Source organism: Saccoglossus kowalevskii, chromosome 8 (genome assembly GCF_978046115.1).
Source record: "Saccoglossus kowalevskii chromosome 8, keSacKowa6.1, whole genome shotgun sequence".
NCBI classification, from domain to species: Eukaryota; Metazoa; Hemichordata; class Enteropneusta; family Harrimaniidae; genus Saccoglossus; species Saccoglossus kowalevskii.
The window spans coordinates 38332315-38354362 of record NC_140648.1 but is presented as its reverse complement, the minus strand read 5'-3'; the positions used below and the strand labels follow the sequence as shown (position 1 = coordinate 38354362).

At 39.0% G+C, this 22048-nt stretch overlaps 1 protein-coding gene across 1 annotated transcript in view; it reads left to right on the top strand.

Moving 5' to 3' along the window:
* The first annotated feature begins 5822 nt into the window (after window positions 1-5822).
* LOC102809656 (voltage-dependent calcium channel gamma-7 subunit-like) overlaps window positions 5823-22048 on the top strand; it is a 213708-nt gene continuing 197482 nt past the window's right edge. The window contains exon 1 of the mRNA XM_085503015.1: window positions 5823-6364. Within this exon, the coding sequence (XP_085359141.1) occupies window positions 6148-6364 (217 nt within the window). The 5' untranslated portion in view covers window positions 5823-6147. The remainder of the gene's footprint in view (window positions 6365-22048) is intronic.

Here is a 22048-nt window from a genome sequence, read left to right as displayed (position 1 = left end):
GTTGGACTGGGTGGATCAATGCCATATTGTTGGACTGTGTAGATCAATGCCATAATGTTGGACTGGGTAGATCAATGCCATCATGTTACACTGGGTAGATCAATGCCATATTGTTGGATTTGGTAGATAAATGCCATATTGTTGGACTGGGTAGATAAATGCCATCATGTTACACTGGGTAGATAAATGCCATATTGTTGGACTGGGTAGATAAATGCCATCTTGTTGAACTGGGCAGATCAATGCCATCTTGTTGGACTGGGTAGAGCAATGCTATCTTGTTGGACTGGGTAGATAAATGCAACCTTGTTGAACTGGGTAGATAAATGCCATCTTGTTGAACTGGGAAGATCAATGCCATATTGTTGGACTTGGTAGATAAATGCAATCTTGTTGGACTGGGTAGATCAATGCTATCTTGTTGGACTGGGTAGATAAATGCAATCTTGTTGAACTGGGTAGATAAATGCCATCTTGTTGAACTGGGAAGATCAATGCCATATTGATGGACTGGGTAGATAAATGCAATCTTGTTGGACTGGGTAGATAAATGCAATCTTGTTGGACTGGGTAGATAAATGCCATCTTGTTGAACTGGGTAGATCAATGCCATATTGTTGGACTGGGTAGATAAATGCAATCTTGTTGGACTGGGTAGATAAATGCAATCTTGTTGAACTGGGTAGATCAATGCCATATTGCTGGACTGGGTAGATAAATGCCATATTGTTGGATTGGGTAGATCAATGCAATCTTTTTGGACTAGGTGGATCAATGCCATATTGTTGGACTGGGTAGATAAATACAATCTTGTTACACTGGGTGGATAAATGCCATCTTGTTGGACTGGGTAGATAAATGCCATCTTGTTGGACTGGGTAGATAAATGCCATATTGATGAACTGGGTAGATAAATGCAATCTTGTTGGACTGGGTAGATAATTGCCATCTTGTTGGACTGGGTAGATAAATGCCATCTTGTTGGACTGGGTAGATAAATGCACTCTTGTTGAACTGGGTAGATCAATGCCATATTGTTGGACTAGGTAGATAAAAGCAATCTTGTTGGACTGCGTAAATCAATGCCATCTTGTTGGACTGGGTAGATAAATGCCATATTGTTGGACTGGGTAGATCAATGCCATATTGTTGGACTGGGTAGATAAATGCCATCATGTTACACTGGGTAGATCAATGCCATCATGTTACACTGGGTAGATCAATGCCATATTGTTGGACTGGGTAGATCAATGCCATTATGTTACACTGGGTAGATCAATGGCATATTGTTGGACTGGGTAGATCAATGCCATATTGTTGGACTGGGAAGATCAATGCCATATTGTTGGACTGGGTACATAAATGCCATCTTGTTGAACTGGGCAGATCAATGCCATCTTGTTGGACTGGGTAGATAAATGCAATCTTGTTGAACTGTGTAGATAAATGCCATCTTGTTGAACTGGGAAGATCAATGCCATATTGTTGGACTGGGTACATAAATGCCATCTTGTTGAACTGGTCAGATCAATGCCATCTTGTTGGACTGGGTAGATAAATGCAATCTTGTTGAACTGTGTAGATAAATGCCATCTTGTTGAACTGGGAAGATCAATGCCATATTGTTGGACTGGGTAGATAAATGCAATCTTGTTGGACTGGGTAGATCAATGCTATCTTGTTGGACTGGGTAGATAAATGCAATATTGTTGGACTGGGTAGATCAATGCCATATTATTGGACTGGATAAATAAATGCCATTTTGTTGGACTGGGTGGATCAATGCCATATTGTTGGACTGGGTGGATAAATGCAATCTTTTTGGACTGGGTGGATCAATGCCATCTTGTTGGACTTGGTAGATAAATGCCATCTTGTTGGACTGGGTGGATCAATGCCATATTGTTGGACTGGGTAGATAAATGCAATCTTGTTGGACTGGGTGGATCAATGCCATATTGTTGGACTGGGTAGATAAATGCAATCTTTTTGGACTGGGTGGATCAATGTCATATTGTTGGACTGGGTAGATAAATGCCATCTTGTTGGACTGGATGGATCAATGCCATCTTGTTGGACTGGGTAGATAAATGCCATCTTGCTGGACTGGGTAGATAAATGCCATCTTGTTGGACTGGGTAGATAAATGCAATCTTGTTGGACTGGGTGGATCAATGCCATATTGTTGGACTGAGTAGATAAATGCAATCTTGTTGGACTGGGTAGACCAATACCATCTAGTTGGACTAGGTAGATAAATGTGGTGGGTAAGCTTATATCGCAAAACTAGGCGTTGAGGTGTTCTTTTCGTCACATAAAACGAAGTGACTAAACATACTGAATTGTTATTGAAACGGACATCGATTGCGTTATGTTTTCTTGAGTTGAACAGACGTGAGGTATAATTCAAACTTGTTTATTTGTACTCAACATGAACATCAATACGTTGTACAGCAAATACTTCTTGAAATAAAATATAGATCGCTAAATAATAGTTTCATGAGGAGTTGACATCGTAGAGAGCATAGAAAGGAGGGTGTGCATAACGAGCATCAAGTTGCGAAGCTACCATAGGAGGAATTACAGCGACGGCCTGAATCGGACATCTCACGACAGCGCTTTGCCTGGTTAATGTAATTGTTAACGTTAGAGCGGCATTTGTCTTGGTGACAGCTAATCGGAGAAGTGACAAACACGTGTTTGTACTCTAGAATATATCATGCCAAAACGTTCCGAAAATAAAACAACGCTAATGATTGGCGCATACAAACGAAACATAACACTGTCATTCCATATTAGGAGTGACACGCGACTAACACGAGGCAGAACTTTGGTGGGAATTTTGGGCGGTAAGCAGACAAGTACGTGTGAACGCAATGGGAAACAATGTAGCGAACGTTTGGATAAAGCGTCACGGTTGCCACAGAAACCGATCTAGTCTCTCAGGGTTCAACTCGTGGTTATCAAAACAATGTCTGGAATTACAAACTAACTTAGAACACATCATAAAGAAAGTAAAATTTTGTCATGTTAGATAACTGCGCGCGACAATAAATGCCATCTTGTTGGACTGGGTAGATAAATGCAATCTTGTTGAACTGGGTAGATCAGTGACATCTTGTTGGACCGGGTAGATAAATGCCATCTTGTTGGACTGGGCAGATCAATGCCATCTTGTTGGATTGGACACATCGATGCCACCTTGTTGGACTGGGTAGATCAACGCCATCTTGTTGGACTGGGTAGTTCGACGCCATCTTGTTGAACTGGGTAGATCGACGCCATCTTGTTGGACTGGGCAGATCAATGCCATCTTGTTGGATTCGGCACATCGATGCCACCTTATTGGACTTGGAAGATCAATGCCATCTTGTTTGAATGAGTAGATCGATGCCATCTTGTTTGACTGGGTAGATCGATGCCACCTTGTTGGACTGTGTAGATCGATGTCATTTTGTTGAACTGGGTAGATCAATGCTATCTTGGTGAACTGGGTAGATCAATGTCATCTTGTTGGACTGGGTAGATCATTGTCACCTTGTTGAAATGGGCAAATCGTTGTCAACCATTTGGAATGGGCAGGTCGATATCACGTTGTTGGATAGGACGGTTGCTTTACAAATGCGTTATGTCAGTCGTTTCATCATATTCAAGCAGTATCTAATACTGCACAGACCTTGGAGTAACTGGCGAGAATCGCGTGTGATACTGTTAATATGTTAATACACTTAATGCTATCAGTAACTAACTACGGAATCATAAGATGGTGATCTACACGGTATCACGTGACTACATATACATAACGTTTTATACACGCGATGCTGGCGGCTTCGTGGCAACCAGGCATATGTGCACATCTCGAGATACCACATACTCTGGTAGGAAAGAACGGTAGAAAACAGTCATTGCAAGCAGAACAAAAATAAACTTGTTTTTACACTTTACATTGGATATTATACATTACAATAATGAGAAAATTCATATATGTAGATTGAACGTGTTTCCATGGTTTTGAAAGGTCAAGTTCAATTTATCTGGCAGAGTAGTGTACTTTGCACAGAAACAGTATTATCATTAATTATTTATTGGCCATCTAAACTGAACTTATTGATTAGTCCGAACATCGACATTTCAGTCATATTCGTGTTTAATTAATTTTGCATGGAGTGTGATGTCTGATTTCAAACCCAATGGTAATCTGATGGACACGATTATTTCTAGCCTTGGATATAACTCCCCCAGTCATATGGAATACGTCGATTTGATTGACAGTCTACACGCTGGAGAAGCTTTTCACCTCGATCAAATATTTATCGGATTGAAGTCGTCAGTGGTTTGTGGGATTAATGTAAAACCACGTCATGAGAATTCATTCTTTTCGCTTCAACTCCTGTATTCTGCTCTGATAAACATTCTGATACACGCCATACTGACAGAACGATTGGGAATAGCAATACAACTAACAAGGCTGCCTCCAATGAATATTCTTACTTGTCATCGTGTTACGTAACACTATAAAACAAAATATACACGATTCGCAAATCATTTTATGACGTTTTCAACGTCGTGCAAGGATAAACAAACACGATATTATTTTCAAAAGACACTATTGATTTCTACATACAAGTTTTACGAGATAACTCACAGCCACTGTTTCAGTTGTCATGATTACATTGTAAGAAATACAAAAAAACACAAAAAACACATACAACTTGAAATCAACCATGTGATAAATATAGTATATAAAGCTGACTATATCGGCCTACATGCAATTTGATGTTGGTTAAAGGGCGGTGGTCCTGTTCGATATGGGACTCATAGCAACGTATACAATGTGTGTAAAATGCATTGTTTGTTTACATGAAATTCGAACACGCGCTGCGCGACGACCACCGCCCAAATAATTTACATATTTCGCGGGGTCCCAAAGAATACATACGTGGGGGTGGTGCTACCACCGACAATGACTGCACGTGAATTTCAGGAGTTGTTGTCTTAGCTACATCACAGAATGTCAACTAACCCGACCCCTTTCCGTTTAGCAATGTACACGCACGGGTGTGGTGGCGGTAGGAGGCGAAAAATGTAAACGTCCTTAGAAATATTTATTCCGTACATAATTCACACTAATTATCCAGGAAACTGATATATTAATTGACTTCGACTTGACTGAGTTATTCAGAGTTCGATTATAATGTAATCAGCGGCTACGATATAGCATTAACGCGTACGTGTAGTATCGTGCGCTCTATATTTGCGAAAGAAAATATTTCTATCACTTCGTGTGTGAAGTTTTAAGGGGTTCAATGGTGTTTACAATCAGTATAGAATGGAAATCGAATGGTACTTTTTATTATTGCGTTATCTAATCAGGAATGTTATTATTTATATCGAAGCGGAGAAAACAGTCCTTAAAGGGCGGTGGTCGTCGCGCTGCGTTCTGTTTGATATGGGAGTCATGGCGACGTATACAACGCGTGTGAAATACATTGTTTATTTACATGAAATTCGAACACGTGCTGCGCGACGACCACCGCGCTTTAAATAACTACACCTCTATTGGCTACGTGTGTTGCATTGCCACCTCCCATATTAGAATACGAGTCTGATCGCAAATTATGTGATTCGGGATTGGTTAGATTCTTCGAGGAGGAAATTAAATCATTAAAACTATTAAATCGTTGATGGCCATATAATGAATATCCATGTTTTCTCCGCGTTGTTTCGCTTCAGGAAGTCGTTGTAATTTATGTTAATGTATCGGTCGAGTACACGTGAATCTCGCCTCATATGTACACGGTAACACGGAGAACGGCACGGCGTAAGACCTTCCCACGTACTCGACGATACCTTGAATCACGCTACCTTTTGCGAGCTGTAGTCGATGACAATATTTTGCGTCAGACATTACGGGTGTGTGTTACTAAGACCTGCCAGGTGGTGATGTAGCTTGGCTGAGGGAACTCGCTGTCTCGGCTACGTAATTACGAAGCCAATGTATAGAAGTCACACAGAGCCTTCACTGTTCCAGAGTATACGCGTAACTGAGTTCTGCATTTAGGTTTAAAAGACCACAATTCCCGAGTTTTTCCCGAGCTTTTATTGCCAGATGCCCGATCATTGGGAACATATATTTGCTTCAGTGGCATGGCTCGTTCGTGTAACAGAAGGCGGCTGTTGATGCTCTTGACGTGTTTGTCTAAATCATCTTCGGCTATCATGCTGGCTATAGCGTTGTCCACCGATTTTTGGATTAATACCAAGGACGTGAGCTACAAAGAAAAACAGCTGGCAGGGGAGGAGGGATCTGAAAACGAGACAGCCATCCACGAACACATCGGACTGTGGCGAATGTGCACCAACAGTAAGTGTTATATAGTTTATCGATTGTGATGGTCTATGGACAGTAACTGGTCTGAAACTACTCAGACGTAAATGATATCACTTGCAATTTAATATTAATGATATAACCATTGTTTTCAATAGCGCTATATTCTATAATTACTATAGACTGCTTGATGCATTAAATTTTAAATGTGTGTTTAATTACGCTGCGCAGAACAGTAGTAATATAAAGTGTGGTGTATACTTGCGTGTTATGACGTCATATAGAGAAGGCAATGATGATTGACAGTATAATTTTGATAAAAATCGTATTTATCTAGCGGAGAGACAAAGAGATAGTTGTAATATCCGTGGTACGCATCCTTTGTCTGCCATCCACTACATCTTTTACCGATAGTTTACCCTAAATATTAGCAAATTTCATTATACTATAACAGAGTGCTTTCATTCTCATTCGGCATTCATTTTTATGTATCGTCCCCCTGACAGCACGATTGCCAAAAAACATTCTAAACTCATTCTAAAATTTCACCCATCTTATTGACATTTGGATATTTGTTCTTTGTAACTTGCATTAATCCATGAATTAAAAATGCAACGTTTCTAAACAACACATCTAACCTGTCCCATTGAAACCTTCACAGTTTGTATATCAGTTTACATACAGCTAGAGGCTCACTACGGGTATCTTTACCACATATTTATGCATTTTCATATTTGAGGCGTTGTTCTGAGACCCGACATCTCTTATCAAATGCGACTGACATCGTTAACATTGTGCTGGAACTATTCCTCAGGGCGCAGCTGGACGTAACTATCGGGTAGCACTTAAATCACAGACTCGTGATTGACAGACAAATAATTAATCAGAAATAATAATTTGAGGGAAGGTCAAGCGGACATGATATTTATTTTGCTAAACATTTCATCCAACTGTGGTGTAAAGCATGTCAGACCCCGTGTAGCGTGTTCTAAATTCGTGTGAACACGTAATGTACACACATTGTATGCGTCACAGGAAGCCCACATAGAACACGACACGGTGCGAGGTATATGATGCGTAGTCTGTCTGCCCAACGCCCATAGAGCAGAACAATGTCACATATCTTTGAATGTTCCATTTATGATATACAACTGAACCACGATAAACAAAATGTTAAATTGTACATCAACAATCTTCCCAAAGAAGAATGTGAGATTTAGTCAAGACAAGAATGCGATAACTCGAATGCAATGCACATCGAAGTAAAGACAATAACACTTGATGATTCATGGCCAACTAGTATGCAAGACGAAAACAGCAATATAATAATAATAATTAACACAACATTACAAAAATACCACGTAAACAAGTACAAGAATACAACAATAGTATTGATAATAGCATTTAATTCTACTTCAATGGCCACATTCCAGCATTACTCTACACGATTGAATCTACTGCCAGCATTCACCGACATATTAGGGCTAAATTAAACGAGTCCTCCTTTGCGATATTTGTTCTACCATCTGATAAACACGCTTGGCTAACAACATGGATGGATGAAACGGAGTCGTGTTAAAGGTCAGTCTGAGAACAACCCATCGATCACGGCTCCATTATATTGTCACATTATGGTTTTATAGCTGCTTCTGGAGATAAAGTTTAATGAGTTCCTAGTGGTTCTCAAGATTGTCGACAATACATGGAAATGTAACTGATGTCATATCACTGGCTGCGTGTAACTCACGCCATGTATAATAACAATCACTCGCCTTATATGCACACTATCATATATAAAGCATTTATAAAAAATCAATTTTCATTCGTCGAATAAATATGGTCTTATAATATGAGAAATACTGAAATTGATATTAACACTCTTGCCTGTCCCTTTTCATGAAAAGAATATATACAACAATTATATACAAGTATAATTCTAAATCCGTGTTGGAGGCCCAGTAATGAGTATTGACCATTTGTGCTGGTCCCCTGTCATGCCATGATTCGGAGCAGTAGCTGTAACCTCAAGTTGGAGCTACTACCAGCTACTATGTGTTGAAGTAATAGGACAAGTATTGTATAATCGGTTTTGTTAAAGCAAATAATTATATATTCCGTGTCATTGATTGCCTGCTATGTTTTCTATGATTATACTAATTGTTCGTGATTAAACCCAGTCAACATATTATATTAGTGTAAATGAAGCATGACGAATACGCATGGTATATTTAAGTCGAGTAAAGGTCGGCACACATTTTATTCATATATTATCCTATATAAATGCGATATACAACAACATGATAGTAGAAATAGTCCAGTATAACATTGATTTTGGTACTACCGTGGTGTATTGTGGGAACTACTCTACTATAGCTAATTATGCGGGATTATCCAAGACAAAAATAACTAATATATTTCGCTAACGAGGAATAATAACAACCAAGATGGCGGCCACGCAAGCTGTTTTACGACATTTTATTTATAAAGCTTTTATGAAAACATAAAAAAAACACGGTAAGATTCTTGTATAGCCTAGGATTTATATTTTAAAAAGTTAGCATTTATTCGTTACGAAATTTTACTGTCATGGGAACAATAAAAATATAATGAAATACGGTTTCTGAAGAAACACCCGGTAAGATGTTTTTTTGTACAAATATAACTCGATCTTATCTAAGTTTTGGGTATCGTAGAGTTTATCTCATTCACGAATTGTGAAATACATTTTAGGATGTGTTGAAAGAAGCCCGATAGAATACCATGACAACAAGATTTCTAATGCTAAGGGAATACATTCTTTATAATCCATTACAAGAAAACCTCTATCTTCCTATCATTGACATCGGCGTTCTAACCGCTCACAGCTTCGATAATTTGGAAATTGATGAGCAGGACTTCGGTTATCCAACCAACATCTATAAGTTTGTGATGCTGAAGAGTAACGAATAGCGTACTGACCTATAGGTTACACAGGTTATTTCATTGATAGTGAATGATTGATAGTTCCAAGGCTGTTTGTGAGAAATTCGATTACGGATTAAGTAACATAATGTGTTTCTCGATCAGAATACCGTAGAGAACTCGCACCTTGAGGACATAGCTTATATGATATATAACTGCTTGTTTATTCGGACGATGAGATGTTCATTTGATCCAATGAGTCTTACTTTTCACGAGTTTAGTTGTAAATGAGTTGGTATGTATTCATGATTCACTTGCAGTTTTCTGGGTGAAAATAAGATATAGTGAATGTATCTCTGACGGTTACATGTTGGAGCGGGATGTCGATAACAGCTATGATAAGAGATTTGCTGTTGGGTTACATCTTCTTGAGAAGATGCGTTAGAATAGGATCAATGCAAAAGATAAAACATCACGTGGAAAGCCGAACAGATAAGAAAGTCACTGGAATTGAGATTATAAGTGACCGAACTTATCCAAGTTACAACGATTGGTTGTGAATAAATAAATTTCTGAATTAATTAATGAGTAAGTTGATTGACAGAATAATTAGTTGGCAACGGTGAATATGTATTTATGTATGACGCCTATTGGGCACCAGAGTTCACTTCAACGGCACCTTGTTATTTTTTCAAATCTCTGTCATAGTAAAACTGAGAATTTGAGTCAATGCGAAGCTATTTACAAAATTGTGCCTGATTGGCTACCCAACCTTAACGCCCAACAAACAGACCAATCAGTTTTCTTGTTGACAGTTTTTTTTTGGCGTATCAAATTTTGCTTTGTATATATACTTGACTCAACACGAGTAATCTGCATGATTAACATGCATGGTGATAACGTGTTTTAGGCAAGAATTCACGCTATATGGGGCGGTTGATTCAATGTCGAACCGGGTTGCAAATTGATATGATATGACGTTGTTAAACGCTTCTACGAACATATGCAGGTAATACCAGGTGTATATAACCAGGAAATGAGATGTATAGATGGTTAGCAGTAACTGAATGAATAATTAAATATGACCTATCGACCTTAGATCAATAGTGTTAAGTTCGAAAATTGGGTACTTGTGACTTGATTGCTTAACATTATCTCCTGATTTGAAAAGCAATATTGCTATTATAACCAAAAACACAGGCACATGTACAAACACATAAACATGAAACACAAGATTGGCAAATGCGGCTCTGTGTTGTAAGCAGACACGCTCTCTGTTGTGACACGTTGCATTATTAAAACAGCTTGTTTAGCTTTTAGTGAATAGCTGTTACAATGACTAGTTGGACATGCGCAATTCGAATCTCAGAAAATATAATTCTGCACACAAATAAAGTCCAGTACTCAGTTAAGTAAACATAATTTATTTAGTATGCATTCGGTGACTATCGACAACCTGTCTCTTAGATGCCTGGCCTGCACTTGAGCACGTTGACACTCGTGGGCATGGACATCAGACTTGATCCTAACCCCACAGGACATTATCATGACAATATTTACGACACATATTGCATGGTAATATATATCCGATAATCCATATATATTAGCTGCATGTATGAATAACAGCATATGAGGATAATTCTCTGTGAAATATCATCTATTTGAATCGATCAGCTAAATTTCCTTTATGCCATACATAATACTGCCTAGTTTGCAACACTACTCATTCATTAAGCATTACAATTCACGCTGAATACAATAATTCGATAATGTGTACTAACACACATTTTATACTTTGCTTCATGTACTATTTCGGCGCATGCTGCCACATAGGGCTTGGATTTGCAAACTGGATATTCACATCATCATCGATGATTGTACTATTTGTTCATTCTGGTAAATATGGACCAAGTTTGAAATAAAGAACATCAACTATCAGTGAATGATTTCTTGTTTGGAGATCTGTGTTGATGGTTTGAACCCCGCGTTTTATACAAGTGGGTGTATTAATGAGAACAATTTTGAACATGAACATTCATTGATTACCCTTTGTGAATGCTCTAGTAGCCCGAGTAAAAATGTTACTACACATTAAAAGTCACCACACGTATACCGAGTACCATACGTTTCTCTGTAATGGCCATGTACGCTACACTAACACATTCCTCGAACATTGCAAAACACACGTTATTCTGCCCTTTGTTGTCCTTAGCATGCTTCATAGCAAAAAGTCCCATTCAGTGTCCTCTTTCGTCATACTCAAAAGACTTAATCTTTCTATGTATCGTGATCCCCTAGTTGATCACCAATGGCATTAACAGGATGACATTTGACCTAGCCATATGAAACATACATATTTCAAAATATTCATGCAATCATTGTCAAAGCAAAAACACTATGAATGACAGCACCGGTACGAATGGATTCCCTGCAGACAGTACATCATCAAGAACTCTAGACATGACTCTTCGTTATGACAGTTCTACTAATTCTGGCTTACCTGGAAGTCTGATACAGTAATCACTAACACACAATATATTATCACCGTTAGGTAATATACTTCTCTTCTGTCATCAAAATTCTGCAAACAGCCTTCAATCAAAGTCAACTATCAATCAGCGGACAAATTTCATAAGCACACCATTTCAATAATGAAAGAGTCATTTACCTATATGACTAATTATCGGACTTTTTCAATGGAGATTTGTAGATTGCACCAGTATATTTCATAACGTTTGCATATCTAAAATGTAATTGGGAGGACGCAAAATAAATTCTAACCCCACTGTAGCAATCTAGCAATAGAATCACAATGCAACATTTTGTCCGATATCACCAATTCACAATTTTCGTCGAGTCAAATGATTATCCGTTACTTGTAACCGAGTTATTCACAAGTAAGTGAACTTTTTCATACAAGCTTAAAAATTGATCCACGAGGTGAATTTTGGGGGGAAATCAAAGATGCCCGCCACATTACCAGGGCGTGTTACATGCATGTTAAAACAACAACGTTTAAATTTTGTTAAATAAATACATCTCAACAATCAAAACAATTTTATCAGACCTGAACTTTACTTTTCCCAGAAAAATAGGAGACTGATTGTCCAACTTACTGGAACTAGTTATTAACTCAAAATTGATTAAAACAATTTGTAGCTGGAATAAAATATTGTGAAATATTCACATTAAAATGAATTGCATCACATAATTGGTTGATGAATATTTCATGGGGGTACGCATCCTATCCTGTCCTGTCCTGTCCTGTCCTGTCCTGTCCTGTCCTATCCTATCCTATCCTATCCTATCCTATCCTATCCTATCCTATCCTATCATATCCTATCCTATCCTATCCTATCTTACCCTACCCTACCCTACCCTACCCTACCCTACCCTACCCTACCCTACCCTACCCTACCCTACCATACCCTACCCTACCCTACCCTATCCTCTCCTCCCCTGTCCTGTCCTGTCCTGTCCTGTCCTGTCCTGTCCTGTCCTATCCTATCCTATCCTATCCTATCCTATCCTATCCCATCCCATCCCATCCCATCCCATCCCATCCCAACCCATCCCATCCCATCCCATCCCATCCCATCCCATCCCATCCATCCCATCCCATCCCATCCCATCCCATCCCATCCCATCCCATCCCATCGTATCCTATCCTATCCTATCCTATCCTATCCTATCCTATCCTATCCTATCCTATCCTATCCTATCCTATCCTATCCTATTCTATCCTATCCTATCCTATCCTATCCTATCCTATCCTATCCTATCCTATCCTATCATATCGTTATTATATCGTATCGTACCGTGCCGTACTATAACATATCGTGTCAAATTGTATCAGATCGTAAAATAAACTATACCATTCACTTGAATTAACCAATAAACCGTTTGCGCGAAAATCGAATAATCACAAAAGCACTACTGGAAAAATTCATATATATACGCGCAATCTCCTCCAAATTGGTTGCCCTAATTACCAATTTTACCAGCACTTGGATAAGACATAATACTTAGCAAACGTCTTGGGAACGAGGCTGTCACTGGTGATTACATTTTAAAAGATCACACCCAATGACTGTCCTTCAATGTAATCAAATAACAATAACAAGATGTACGAGTCACCTGACTTGATTGGTTGCCTAGGGGATTTCCTATTCACTAGATTACATACTACTAATGAACGTAATGCAAACAAAATATTTCTATGTTCAATCACTCGTGCATTTCAGTAAAACGGTAATCTAATAACGTGAATGATGCATGGCTTCTATTAGTCTTTCTAGTAAAAGTGCTCGTCTAGAAGAATATATCATGTATGAATATTTGATATCACCAAATAAGTCAGATTTACATTCACACAGAATTATCATGTGTGTCTACGTTATTTTCAGAGAGTATAAAATAAAAAAACAAACGTCTCAAATTGTCTATCTTTCACTTCACGCCAGAATGTAAATTACAAAGATTACAGTGACCACGTGACTAAAAATCAAAAAATTCAATGACCACCATGACTAAAATAAAAAAAATATTGAAACTGTTTTATGCGACCTGTGTTAAGACCGGTACGAGAACTATGAAATGTACATGGAAATCGGTGTATTATAGTACTGTGTGATGTGGCAGTTGTGGCAAAATAATTCATAAGGTCGTCCAGCCAAGCGAACAAAGTGCTTCTCGATTCATTCATTCAAATCTTTGTTCATCCATTCACATGTCTGATTATCAGCTGTACCTTTAATACATTGGTGAAGGTGGTCATATAAATAAATGACATTTTATAAAAAGCGTAAAGAATTGTACAAAAATACATGATTTCATTTTAATTCTGAAATTATTCCAGCTATGCAAAACTAGCATTTTGGTTCTCAAGTATATATCGTAAGTTAATACTGAATTGAAGTGTTGGGTTGAAAGTGCAGTTATAAATGTTTTCCTGTATTAATTTACACGTACGTGATCACATTGGTAGTATAGTTTACAGTGTAGTAATAGATTTCAAAATACTTTAGATGGATGCAAAAGCACGTGTAAATGGTAGCTTGTACTGAACATAAAACAACATATGTAATATGTCACATCCCTTCTGTTCTCAGAATACATATATACAATTATTTTCATCATACAATAACACAAAGCTATTGCGATGCTCCAACTAATAAAATAACATAAACGTAGCTTGGCAATGCGTGTGTTATCTCCATAACATTCATAGGATGCCCCAAATCGCATTCATCTAGTTTACAATTTCCTACGTCATGTGAGCTATTTGAGATGCTTAGCTCCACACATACTAAGGAGCCCCATCAATTTTGACTCACGTACAGATTAACTCCCTAGCTTTTCGTTGAAAATGACGGATTTATCCCAACTTAAAGCCACGCAATTCTAGCTCATGATTCATTAGCTTAGTAATGGTATTGGAGTAGACTATTTCTACACAACACAAATCCATGGCACACAGTTATTTATGCGTATTTCGAGATATAAAATTGAAATTCAGTGAAAGTAAATTGTTTACAAATAAGATGGGATTTTATTACAAACTAATAATGTCGCGAATTTCTTTATATGGTCGCTAAAATCGATGTAGTATCAAAACACGAGTGTTTAGGATAAACATGCTCTTTAATTTCCAATTACGGGGCAAATAAATGTTAAAATATTGACACAAAGGTATAGTTAATTAAATAATTGATCGACATCGCCAAGTTGTCTTTAATGAGCCACGCCAGACTCATTATAATTAAGTGTTAGCATGAATGCGTTGCATGCCGTCATGCAAACACACACAGTCAATGGTACCCTCTGTGAATGACGGACGATAGGTTTATTGCTCGGTGTGTGAGTGTATTAGTAAGATCAGCGCTGTCTTATCACCATCTCACAGCGTAGCCACATGTTTTATAATCACGTGCAAAATCGCCTCATAACGTTGTTTTATTTTATCGGTCATAGTTATGAGTTCATTATTTTTTAACACAAATAATTTTTTTTTGAGATTCTGAATATGTGTATAATTATATATTGTGACATGCTCACCATAGCTCAGTTGTCAGCGAAGGCTGAATGGGCGTCTACTAAATTGTGTTTTTCACAAAAATTACAACATACTATGAATGTGAAATGTACCGCGTCCTATGGCTCCCATGTGACGTACATGACGCGTATAAAATACAATGTTTGTTTACACGGAATTTAAACGCATACAATAGAGGAGTATATTTTAGCGTAGTAAATGTGATAATGTGTCTATCTTAAACATATGATGTGCTCCAGTAATACGTGCCACATTTCTGACCTTAATAACGGGCGTTACGCAGCATCCTGACATAAAACCAATAAGTTGTAAATTGAATACTCTCATAATTATCCAACAGATTGACATTTATTTATGTTATTATTCCGTGTAATCCTATTTTGTAATGATTTTATTGTTTGGCATTTGAATATTATGGCAAACATGTAGTGGGGCCGCCTAGATTTGAGGATGCACCTTTTTTATGAGATTTACCTTAGTACCAGTGTAGGTTTCACGTTAAATCGTTCAAGAGTCATGTTTTATGAAATCACAACAGCGCAAGTTATGATACATATATAAACGTACCTTTCACCTAATTCCCAAGTAAGATGAAAAGTCGATAATAACAACAACAATATTTATTGAACGAAGAGCTTCGGGACGTGGTTATTCTCATTTATAACCGTTTATTGACGCATTTACAGTGGCGATACCAATATACTGTTGTCGCATTCACAATGGCGATACCAATATACTATTGCCGTATTCAAAGTGGCGATACCAATATTCTGTTGTCGCATTCACATTGGCGATACCAATATTCTGTTGTCGCATTCACATTTGCGATACCGATATACTGTTGTTGCATTCACAGTGGCGATACCAATATACTGTTCTCGCATTCACAGTGGCGATACGAATATACTATTGCCGCATTCACAGTGGCGATACCAATATACTGTTGTCGCATTCACAATGGCGATACCAATATACTGTTGTCGCATTCACAGTGGCAATACCAATATACTGTTGTCGCATTCACAGTGGCAAAACCAATATACTGTTGTCGCATTCACAGTTGCGATACCAATATTCTGTTGTCGCATTCACAGTGGCGATAATAATTGCGACAACAGTATATTGTCGCAATTAGAGTGGCGATACCAATATACTGTCGTCGCATTCACAATAGCGACACCAATATACTATTGTCGCATTCACAGTGGCGATACCAATATACTGTTGTCACATTCACAGTAGCGATACCAATATACTGTTGTCGCATTCACAGTGACAATACCAATATACTGTCGTCGCATTCACAGTAGCGATACCAATATATTGTTGTCGCATTCACATTGGCGATAATAATATACTATTGGAGCATTCACAGTAGCGATATTAATATACCATTGCCGCATTCATAGTGGCGATATCAATTCACCATTGCCACATTCACAGTGCCGATACCAATATACTGCTGTCGCAATTAGAGTGGCGATACCAATATACTGTCGTCGCATTCACAGTAGCGATACCAATATACCATTGCCGCATTTACAGTGGCAATACCAATATACTGTTGTCGCATTCACATTGGCGATACCAATATACTGTTGCCGCATTCATAGTGGCGATATTAATTTACCATTGCCGCATTCGCAGTGGCGATACCAATATACTGTTGCCGCATTCATAGTGGCGATATTAATTTACCATTGCCGCATTCGCAGTGGCGATACCAATATACTGTTGCCTCATTCACAGTGGGAATACCAACATACTGTTGACGAATTCACAGTGGCGATACCGATATACTATTGCCATATTCACAGTGGCGATACTAATATACTGTTATCACATTGACAATGGCGATACCCGTACTGTTGTCGCATTCACAGTGGCGATACCAATACACTGTTGTCGCATTCACAATGGCGATACCCATATACTGTTGTCGCATTCACAGTGGCGATACCAATATACGGTTGTCGCATTCACAATGGCGATACCAATATTCTGTTGTCGCATTGACAATGGCGATACCTATATACTGGTGTCGCATTCACAGTGGCGATACCAATATACTGTTGTCGCATTCACAATGGCGATACCAATATACTGTTATCACATTGACAATGGCGATACCCGTACTGTTGTCGCATTCACAGTGGCGATACCAATACACTGTTGTCGCATTCACAATGGCGATACCCATATACTGTTGTCGCATTCAGAGTGGCGATACCAATATACGGTTGTCCCATTCACAATGGCGATACCAATATTCTGTTGTCGCATTGACAATGGCGATACCTATATACTGGTGTCGCATTCACAGTGGCGATACCAATATACTGTTGTCGCATTCACAATGGCGATACCAATATTCTGTTGTCGCATTCACATTGGCGATACGAATATACTGTTGTTGCATTCACAATGGCGATAACAATATACTGTTGTCGCATTCACATTGACGATGCCAATATACTGTTGTCGCATTTACAGTGGCGATATCAATATACTGTTGTCGCATTCACAATGGCGATACCAATATAATATTGCCGTATTCAAAGCGGCGATACCAATATTCTGTTGTCGCATTCACATTGGCGATACCGATATACTGTTGTTGCATTCACAGTGGTGATACCAATATACTGTTGTCGCATTCACAGTGGCGATACCAATATACTGTTGTCGCATTCACAGTAGCGATATTAATATACAATTGCCGCATTCATAGTGGCGATATCAATTCACCATTGCCACATTCACAGTGCCGATACCAATATACTGTTGTCGCAATTAGAGTGGCGATACCAATATACTGTTGCCGCATTCACAGTGGCGATACCAATAAACTGTTGTCGCATTCACAATGGCGATACCAATAAACTGTTGTCGCATTCACAGTGGCGATACCAATATACTGTTGTCGCATTCACAGTGGCGATACCAATATACTGTTGTTGCAATTAGAGTGGCAATACCAATATACTGTCGTCGCATTCACAGTAGCGATACCAATATACTATTGCCGCATTCACAGTGGTGATATCAATTTACCATTGCCACATTCACAATGGCAATACCAATATACTGTTGTCACATTCACATTGGCGATACCAATATTCTGTTGTCGCATTCAGAGTGGCGATAACAATATACTGTTGTCGCATTCACAATGGCGATACCAATATAAAGTGTTATCACATTCATATTGGCGATGCCAATATACTGTTGTCGCATTTACAGTGGCAATACCAATATACTGTCGTCGCATTCACAGTGGCGATACCAATATACTATTGCCGCATTCACAGTGGCGATATTAATATACCATTGCGGCATCCACAGTGGCGATACCAATATACCATTGCCGCATTCATAGTGGCGATATCAATTTACCTTTGCCGCATTCGCAGTGGCGATACCAACATACTGTTGCCACATTCACAGTGACGATACCAATATACTATTGCCGCATTCACAGTGGCGATATTAATACCACTGCCGCATTCATAGTTGCGATATCAATTTACCATTGCCACATTCACAGTGGCAATACCAATATACTGTTGCCGCATTCACAATGGCAGTACCAATATACTGTTGTCTCATTCACAGTGGGGATACCAACATACTGTTGTCGCATTCATTGGCGATACCAATACACTATTGCCGTATTCACAGTGGCGATACCAATATACTGTTGGCGATTTCACAGTGGCGATACCAATATATTGTTGTCACATTCACAATGGCGACACCCGTACTGTTGTCGCATTCACAGTGGCGATACAAATACACTGTTGTCGCATTCACAATGGCGATACCCATATACTGTTGTCGCATTCACAGTGGCGATACCAATACACTGTTGTCACATTCACAATGGCGATACACATATACTGTTGTCGCATTCACAGTGGCGATACCAATATACTGTTGTCGCATTCACAATGGCGATACCAATATTCTGTTGTCGCATTGACAATGGCGATACCTATATACTGTTGTCGCATTCACAGTGGCGATACCAATATACTGTTGTCGCATTCACAATGGCGATACCAATATTCTGTTGTCGCGTTCATATTGGCGATACGAATATACTGTTGTTGCATTCACAATGGCGATACCAATATACTGTTGTCGCATTCACATTGACGATGCCAATATACTGTTGTCGCATTTACAGTGGCGATACCAATATACTGTTGTCGCATTCACAATGGCGATACCAATATACTATTGCCGTATTCAAAGCGGCGATACCAATATTCTGTTGTCGCATTCACATTGGTGATACCGATAAACTGTTGTTGCATTCACAGTGGCGATAGCAATATACTGTTGTCGCATTCACAGTGGCGATACCAATATACTGTTGTCGCATTCACAATGGCGATACCAATATTCTGTTGTCGCATTGACAATGGCGATACCTATATACTGTTGTCGCATTCACAGTGGCGATACCAATATACTGTTGTCGCATTCACAATGGCGATACCAATATTCTGTTGTCGCGTTCATATTGGCGATACGAATATACTGTTGTTGCATTCACAATGGCGATACCAATATACTGTTGTCGCATTCACATTGACGATGCCAATATACTGTTGTCGCATTTACAGTGGCGATACCAATATACTGTTGTCGCATTCACAATGGCGATACCAATATACTATTGCCGTATTCAAAGCGGCGATACCAATATTCTGTTGTCGCATTCACATTGGTGATACCGATAAACTGTTGTTGCATTCACAGTGGCGATAGCAATATACTGTTGTCGTATTCACAGTGGCGATACGAATATACTGTTGCCGCATTCACAGTGGCGATACCAATAAACAGTTGTCACATTCACAATGGCGATACCAATATAATGTTGTCGCATTCACAGTGGCAATACCAATATACTGTTGTCGCATTCACAGTTGCGAAACCAATATACTGTTGTCGCATTCACAGTGGCGTTACAAATATACTGTTGTCGCAATTAGAGGGGCGATACCAATATACTGTCGTCGCATTCACAGTAGCGATACCAATATACTATTGCCGCATTCACAGTGGCAATATTAATATACCATTGCAGCATTCACAGTGGCGATACCAATATACTGTTGTCGCATTCACAGTGGCAATACCAATATACTGTTGTCGCATTCACAGTTGCGATACCAATATACTGTTGTCGCATTCACAGTGGCGATACCAATATACTGTTGTCGCAATTAGAGTGGCGATACCAATATACTGTCGTCGCATTTACCGTATCGATACCAATATACTATTGTCGCATTCACAGTGGCGATACCAATATACTGTTGTCACATTCACAGTAGCGATACCAATATACTGTTGTCGCATTCACAGTAGCGATACCAATACACTGTTGTCGCATTCACATTGGCGATACCAATATATTGTTGTCGCATTCACAGTGGCAATAATAATATACTATTGGAGCATTCACAGTAGCGATATTAATATACCATTGCCGCATTCATAGTGGCGATATCAATTTACCTTTGCCGCATTCGCAGTGGCGATACCAACATACTGTTGCCACATTCACAGTGACGATACCAATATACTATTGCCGCATTCACAGTGGCGATATTAATACCACTGCCGCATTTATAGTTGCGATATCAATTTACCATTGCCACATTCACAGTGGCAATACCAATATACTGTTGTCGCAATTAGAGTGGCGATACCAATATACTGTTGCCGCATTCACAGTGGCGATACCAATAAACTGTTGTCGCATTCACAATGGCGATACCAATAAACTGTTGTCGCATTCACAGTGGCGATACCAATATACTGTTGTCGCATTCACAGTGGCGATACCAATATACTGTTGTTGCAATTAGAGTGGCAATACCAATATACTGTCGTCGCATTCACAGTAGCGATACCAATATACTATTGCCGCATTCACAGTGGTGATATCAATTTACCATTGCCACATTCACAATGGCAATACCAATATACTGTTGTCACATTCACATTGGCGATACCAATATTCTGTTGTCGCATTCAGAGTGGCGATAACAATATACTGTTGTCGCATTCACAATGGCGATACCAATATAAAGTGTTATCACATTCATATTGGCGATGCCAATATACTGTTGTCGCATTTACAGTGGCAATACCAATATACTGTCGTCGCATTCACAGTGGCGATACCAATATACTATTGCCGCATTCACAGTGGCGATATTAATATACCATTGCGGCATCCACAGTGGCGATACCAATATACCATTGCCGCATTCATAGTGGCGATATCAATTTACCTTTGCCGCATTCGCAGTGGCGATACCAACATACTGTTGCCACATTCACAGTGACGATACCAATATACTATTGCCGCATTCACAGTGGCGATATTAATACCACTGCCGCATTCATAGTTGCGATATCAATTTACCATTGCCACATTCACAGTGGCAATACCAATATACTGTTGCCGCATTCACAATGGCAGTACCAATATACTGTTGTCTCATTCACAGTGGGGATACAAACATACTGTTGTCGCATTCATTGGCGATACCAATACACTATTGCCGTATTCACAGTGGCGATACCAATATACTGTTGGCGATTTCACAGTGGCGATACCAATATATTGTTGTCACATTCACAATGGCGACACCCGTACTGTTGTCGCATTCACAGTGGCGATACAAATACACTGTTGTCGCATTCAAAATGGCGATACCCATATACTGTTGTCGCATTCA